The following is a 7,500-nucleotide window of genomic DNA, read 5'->3' as shown; positions in this document are numbered from 1 at the left end:
TTATGTATTTAGCACTTCAGTGTAAATCATATACTATACATTTTTTAACCTTTATTATCTTTTCTTTACCACCTGAGTGAAAGTCTCTTAAGTGTTAGAATTATTATGTGATTTACCTCTGTATCAACAGTGTATATTTGTACTCTACCAAATAACAAATACTTGTTATTTAATCAAATAAATGTTTGTTCCATATGTGATGTCTACAGTGTTACCACAAATATTGCCTATTATGTGAAAATGATCAATGAGTTTTCTTTTTGCACGTTGTGTGATTGAATACTTTTATTTTTAAATTACAGAAGGCTTTACGACCGGATATGGGCTATAATACATTAGCCAACTTCCGGATAGAAAAGAAAATTGGTCGTGGACAATTTAGTGAAGTTTATAGAGCAGCCTGTCTCTTGGATGGAGTGCCAGTAGCTTTAAAAAAAGTGCAGGTAAGATAATTTTAATTACATAAATCAATGTGAAATTATCCTACGTGAATAATCAAGAAAAGTATGCCCAGAATGATTGGACAATGACAGTTGTAAGTTGAAAATGCTAGGAAAAAAATATTGTATTTTAAAAACTTGACTTGGAGTGTAGTATAAAATAGAAATGAAATATTCTCTCTATTGTTACCTATTGCCACTAAGTTGATTCTGACTCATTATGGTTCTACAGGACAGAGCATGGTTACTGAGGCTATAAGTGTTTATGTGAACAGAGAAATGAAAAAAGAAAACACATTTCTTTTGTGCAATGGTTGATGGTTTTTAAGCACCAGCCAACCTTGTAGTCAGTAGCATGGCACATAACCCACTATGCCTTCAGAATCTCTTGATATCTTATATTTAGGCTTTAAAAATTGAACTAATAATTAACCTATTTACTAGAATGGTCCTAAAAAACCTTTAAAACTCTGAATTTTGAGAGATAAATCTGAGTTACCACCATAATGTCTAAATGAACATTTAGTTAATTGTTGAATTCTGCTTTGACCGCCTAGTGGTAAGGAGTTGACATTGGCAGTCCAAAGGTATACAGTGCAAATCTATCACCTGTTCTGCAGGAGAAAGATGGGCATTGTCCTTCTGGGTACTAAAACTACCTATAAAAAAACAACAAGAGTGTCAGCCGTGGATTCTGTTCCCACTCGATGGTACACAACAACAAAAACAAATCCTTGCAGTAGCAAATTAGATTCACACACCAATGTGTTCTCTGAAATTAATGACAGTCAGTATTAGGGCGGGTATTACACTAATGTATAGAACTATATAGAATTAAATTAACCAAAGGAAAATGATATGAAATCCGTTATTTTTTAAATTAGAAAAAAAAGATGAATTTTGGGAAAATGGCAATTCAAACAGGTCATTGTTCCAACCTTCTCCCACAAATATAAGAAAGACAATATAGGAACAACATTGTACTTTGAAGGATGCTGAATCAGGGAACATAGGACAGTAGTGGAGAATACAAACAGGCAAGAATCAATACATTACATATGGTAGGATAACATCTACCTGTCTCCCTGCAACTGGGAAATTCTGCAGTCAGGAACCTCCAAATTATTGAGGAGTAATGATGTCAGTTTGAGGAGTAAGGTGCGTCTGATTCAGGCCATGGTGTTTCCGATCATTTGCTGTGCGTCTGAGAGCTGGACAGTGAATAAGGATGACAGAGGAAGAAGTGATGCCTTTAAGCTTTGGAGAAGAGCACTGAACACCCCATAGACTATCGAAAGAACAAACAACTATGTTTGGCAGGAAGTGCAGCCATAGTGCTCCTTAGAGGAAGAAATAATAAAGCTTCTCCTCACATACTTCAGGTAGGCTGCTAGAAGAGGCCATTTCTTGGAGAAGGACATGATGCTTGGAAAGGCGGAGGGTCAGTGAAGGAGAGGAAGACCCTCAACCAGGTAGATTGACTCACTGACTGCCCCTGTGGGCTTTAGTGTCAGGAAATGAGAGGATAGCACAGGATAGGACAGGGTTCAGATCTGTTGTTTATAGGATCTCTAAGGGTCATAATTGGCTCAATGACACATAAGGACAACAAATATTATCTCCCTCTCTCAGCCATTTCTCATCCAGTTTACATCAACGTGGGCTGCTGTCTTCTGTCAACTTGGGAAGTGACTTAGAAAAAGAACCTATTTTCCTAATCATTCCTCTGCCTTCATATTGATAGGACACCAAGATTTTGCTCTAAAATCAGCAAAGCAGACCTCCTGAGATGTGCCTTTGGAAGGTCCTAGCACCTTTCCTACCCAGACACTGTCAACTACATGCCTGTGATGAATTGCTACAGGTGGCTTCCTAAGTGGAATCGGCTTTCATAGTCAGCACTCTTTCTTCTTGTCTCTCTGGGCACCCTATAGCTCAAGTCTCAGAAACAAACTGCATTAGCTCCCTGGGGATCCATTTGGGTTAATCTGTCCCCACGGTCAGCTGTTGCCGAGTCTACTGTGTGCTAGAAGGAGGTATCTTGGCTGAACTTAGCAGTCCTAGCCTGCAGTATATCATGGAAGGGGATATGATACTGAGAGCAACAAGGCCGACCTCCTGGGGATCTAAAGAGAGCATGACAGTACCTCCTCCCACTTGATAACTATTAACTGCAGACTTATAAAAGGCCACTGCAGTGGAGTCTGCTCTCATAGTCAGCCTTATACCTGCCTCCATTGCTCAGGCCTCTGAAACCAATAGTGAAAACCTCCTGGGGATCAGCTTGGGTCTGTCTGCTTCGCTTCTGGTTGACACTGAGTACTGCTGACCAAGACTGTGATCTAGGAAGCAAGAATTCTGAGTAAAGGCTACACCAAAACCAATGCACAACATGCTCAGGCTTTGATAGTAGCAAGGCTGATCTTCCTAGGGATACATTTGCAGTGTGAAAATCCCTCCCTACCATGGAGCTGTCACCTTCTAGACTAATACAACTTCTTACAGAAGTTATGTTTTGTGGCATGAGGAGGAAGACTGCCTAAAAGGAGACTGCTTCCCCCGAGTCTCCACAGGACCACTGAGATTCTAATACCAACAAGACAGAACTCCTGGAGATTATTCTGTAGAGTCTCAGCCCCTCCTATGAAACAGAAGAAAATCTGGCTGTGTTCCTCCTGAAAGCTAGCTGAGATGGAAGCACAGCAAGGGAGGAAGCCTTGGAAAAACTGGGACGTAATGCTTAGCCCCAAAGAGGGTTCGTGGGATGTGAGTTATCTAAGTGAAAATGTCCTAGAAACAGAAGAGATAATAATGAGAGAACTGTTCACCCAGTGGATGCATGGATTTATGCAGTCTTACCTAAGTACTGCTGTTGGTGGGCAGATAAATTGCAGTGTGTTTTGTGGTGTATTTTGGAGACTGTTGAAAATTGAGATTTGGAACTTCTGAATCCTAATTAAAAGAAGGAGAGAAAAGGAGTCACCACCAGACAGGGAGAAAGAATCTGAGAATCTTAAGCAAAGACTGAAGGCTCTGTCCACTCATTAATTTCTTGCAGAGAATTGTATAGGCAGAAGCACCAAATACTGGAGGAAATCGAGAAAGTTAACACCCTCTAAAATTTCACTATCCCAACAAAAAACCCACAAGACTGACACAGACGCAATGACCCATCCAAATGAGCAAAACAGAGGGAGTGAACAAAGGTGCATCTAGACATGATAATGAAATAAAAGAGAAGAATATTGCACAACATTAAACATTAAATACCTGAGGGGAAAGAGACAATGAGCTAAATGAAATAACCAAAGCCATGCAAAGAAATGAGGATCTAAACAAAGTAGTATTGAAAGGAACAGTAACAGAAATGTGAATTACAGCAGAAAGGATTGCCCACAGATTTAGTCAGAAGAAAAAATCAGCCAGAGTTGGGGATAATATAATTACAGATGCAAGAGAGTGACAAGAATGCAGGCTCGAGAAGACAGACCACAGTTCAGTGAAATTATGGACACCTAGGACATGCATCGTAGGGATTCTGGAAGCAGATGAGAGAAAGAATGCGACAGAAGGAATATTTGAAGAAGTAATGACAAAATTTTCCCTAGTCCAACAAAGGACATTAAATCTACAAATCCAAGAATTACAAAGAACCCCAAGCAGGATAAACCCAAAGAAGTCTGTACCAATACACAGTGTAGTTATGCTTTCAAAAATGAAAGATACAGAATTCTGAAAGCACTGAGAATGAAACTAGCAGTCACACACTGAGCATCCTCAAACAAATTAAGTGCCCCTTTTCTCTACTCAGAAACATCAGAGGGCAGAATTCAATGGATTGATACATTTAAAGTGTTGAAAAGAAGTCTGATGATGAACAATTTAATTGTTAGAAGATCACAGTTGTTTCATCGAGTTTATCTTCTGCTCTTGATGCATTTTTGGTTGGTTGGTACTCTCTTAATACCATGGAGTATTAATATGTTTCCTTATATTGGCACAGGCTAGAGCAGGGTTTAGGGCTGTTGTACATAGGGTCGCTATGAGTTGCAAACAACTCGATGGCACATAACAACAACATGCCCTGTATGAGTTCCACTTGGTAATGATATGTTATTTATGTATTATTTTTTGTTAAAATACTGAATTCTGTTGGATCGAATTGTTGTAAGAATTTGTGCATCTATATTCATGATGGATATTGGCCTGAGTTTTCTTTTTTGACTGTGTTTTTTCCTTAACCTTAAAGTCAACATGGATTGAAGCTAAAAATCATTAATAACAGAGCAAACTAGGGGTAAAATTGTGACACTTCTTAGTGATAACAATATTTGGACCAGGAAGCTCAAGAAAATCGGTCATGGAGACACTAAAGCCACTTGCCATAACATCATTCACAAAGAAGGTGTTTTCTGTCTGTGGAGAATTTGACTTAGATCTTAGAAGTTTGTGAGCAGCTCTCTATGGTGTAACTGTTTCTACCCTTCCCTGCCCCCTAAAGAGCAAAGAAAAGTGAAGAAAATCAAAGCAAATTAATGCAAACAGAAAGGTTAGAAGACAGAATATGAAAGAAATATGAATGGAAATAGGAAATGCAGCGAGGAAGTGGGTAGAGAGCTGTTACTATAAGGGAATAGCAAGTTAGTGTCATGAAACTAATTATATGTTTTAGTGTGTATAAAGTATATATGAATTATTGAATGGAAATCTCATTTCTCTAGACTTTCACTCATATCACAATAGAAGGATGTTTCTTATAACGCTAAAAGGGAAAAAAAACCTACTTATTATAAATATTAGAATATAGGCTCTTCAATATAATATTCATGATACTGATACACACAGAGAGAAATAAACAAAAAAAGATGTATGTAAAAAGAGCAAGGACCACATGGGAATGGTCATATCTGACCTTTACCACCTTTACAAAGGGGAATTGTCCCCATCAACATAAAACCCAATTCTCATAAGGCCAGACAGGTCCCCCATGCTCCTGTACCTCTTTCTACTCATCTCAACCAGTCTGAAATGATAGCTCACAGACCACACAGAACTATATATTAGGGAAATTAAAAGGTTATAATCTAGGTTCATAGCAAATCAAGTCAGGACAGCTTCCAAAATGTGCTTGCAGAATACCTCAGCCTTGAACCTCATAACTTTAGGCCAGTTTTACAAAGTTCTCAATCCTGGTATTATTGGCTCCCCCCTCACCCTAAGTTGTCCAACAAACATGGCAAAGGAGGCTAGCTTTGCTCTGGTTCTGCTTACGGCAGGTAGCAGTCCCAGGGCCAGCTTCATTTTATGTTGGCTCTCTGATTCTCTCCTATGGCCATGGCTGCTGCTGCCATAGGTCTGGCTGGCACAAGAATTTCTGGGCCTGAAAGATGGGCTGCATTCTCTTGCTTCTTTGCTAGTGGAGATCTTCTAATCAGTTGCTTGATCCAGTCAATTTAATGGTGAGACTAGTCAGTCCACTTGTGAACTGATGATAAAAGCCAATCTTCTTGAGGATCGGTGAGATTAACCAGTCCGTTGTGGATTGGTGAAACTAGCTAGTTTTCATGTAGATAGGCTGACACAGGATTCTGTTCACATATTCACGCCCATCTATGTGGCAAAGTCAAATTCAATGGCTAGGACTGTCATTTTGAACAATGAACTCAGTAGTACACTGTAATATACCAACACAATGCAAAAGCAAAAAGCATGAAAGGACAAAGAAGGCTTAGACAAACAAAACAAATAACAAAAGTAAGTAATTTCTTATTATAAAATACAATGATTATAAAGGGAGTAAAGTCAGAGAGAAGCAGAATGGAAAACACAAAACAATCCAATTATATGCTGTTTACAAGACACTTATAGTTTAAACTTAAGGTCATAAACAAATTGAAAGTGAAAAGATGAGTAAATATTAAAAAGAGAGCTGGGATGACAATATCAGACAGAGTAGGTTTTGAGAAAAAGCTATTAAAAGATGATAAAAGTTAATCAAGACTTTAACAACCATAAATATGTATACATCAGATGTTGTTATAGTTCATTGCTGAGTTGGACCCAACTCATTGCTGACGTGCTAGCAGGTTTTCAGAGGTAGTAAGTCGCATGGGAGGAGATACCCATGGAGTAGCTGGTGGATTTGAATCAAGTGTCTTCAGGTTGGCAGACCAGCTCTACCACTAGGTACCTCAATATATAAAAGAAGTGTGGGTAGAACTGAAAGAAGAAATAGTTGGTGCTACAATAATTGGAGTCTTTAGTATATCACTTAGACTATTAGAGCATCTGGAAAGAAGACCAGCAATGAAACAAAGGATCTGAATTACACTATAAATTACCTAGACTTTACAGATTTGTCTAGAACCCCCAAATGTTGTCAAGTGCCGTTGAGTACTGCACTTACTGAGCCTGTGAACAATAGATTTGAACTCTTTTCTATCCGGCACCATCCATATCGTCTCTGACACACTGGAGTCTGTTGCCACAGACACTGTATCAACCATCTTGTTGAGAGCCTTCTTTTTTGCTGATGCTCCACCTTTCCAAGCATGATGTCTCTCTCTAAAAGAATAGCCTGTTTAAAAACAAGCCCAAAGTATGTGAGAGGAAGCTTCTCCATCCTTCAGGGAGCATTCTGATTGCACTTTCTCTAAGACACACATGTTCTTTTGGCAGTCTCTGTGATATTTACCCCTCGTCTCTGACCTCATAACTCAAAAGCATTGATTCTTTTCCTTTCATCCTTATTCATTATGCAAATACTTGGTAGGAAATTGGAAAGATTGTGGCTTGAATAAGGTACATCTTAAACTGACATTGTTGGTCTGCAAGACTTCGGAGAGAGACCCTGACAGCAGACTTTCCCAGTGCTCTATGTTTCTTGATCTCTCTCTCTTTTTTTTTTTTTTTAAATGCACACCCATGTTTATTGCAGCTTTGTTTACAATAGCAAAGAGTTGGAAGCAGCCTAAGGGCCCATCGACAAACAATGGATAGAGAAGCTGTGGTATATCCACACAATGGAATACTATGCAGCATTGAAAAACAAGGAACTCAT

General features: G+C 38.9%; 1 protein-coding gene across 1 annotated transcript in view; it reads left to right on the top strand.

The window, feature by feature from the left end:
* Positions 1–7,500, top strand: part of NEK7 (NIMA-related kinase 7) — a 124,382-nt gene that overhangs the window by 22,855 nt on the left and 94,027 nt on the right. The window contains exon 2 of the mRNA XM_006892097.1: positions 303–443. Coding sequence (XP_006892159.1) covers positions 303–443 — 141 coding nt within the window. The remainder of the gene's footprint in view (positions 1–302; positions 444–7,500) is intronic.

The sequence above is a fragment of the Elephantulus edwardii genome, unplaced genomic scaffold, assembly GCF_000299155.1.
Source record: "Elephantulus edwardii isolate Elephantulus edwardi_28Jun2011 unplaced genomic scaffold, EleEdw1.0 scaffold00110, whole genome shotgun sequence".
Taxonomy (NCBI): Eukaryota; Metazoa; Chordata; class Mammalia; order Macroscelidea; family Macroscelididae; genus Elephantulus; species Elephantulus edwardii.
This window is presented reverse-complemented; position numbering and strand designations above follow the sequence as displayed.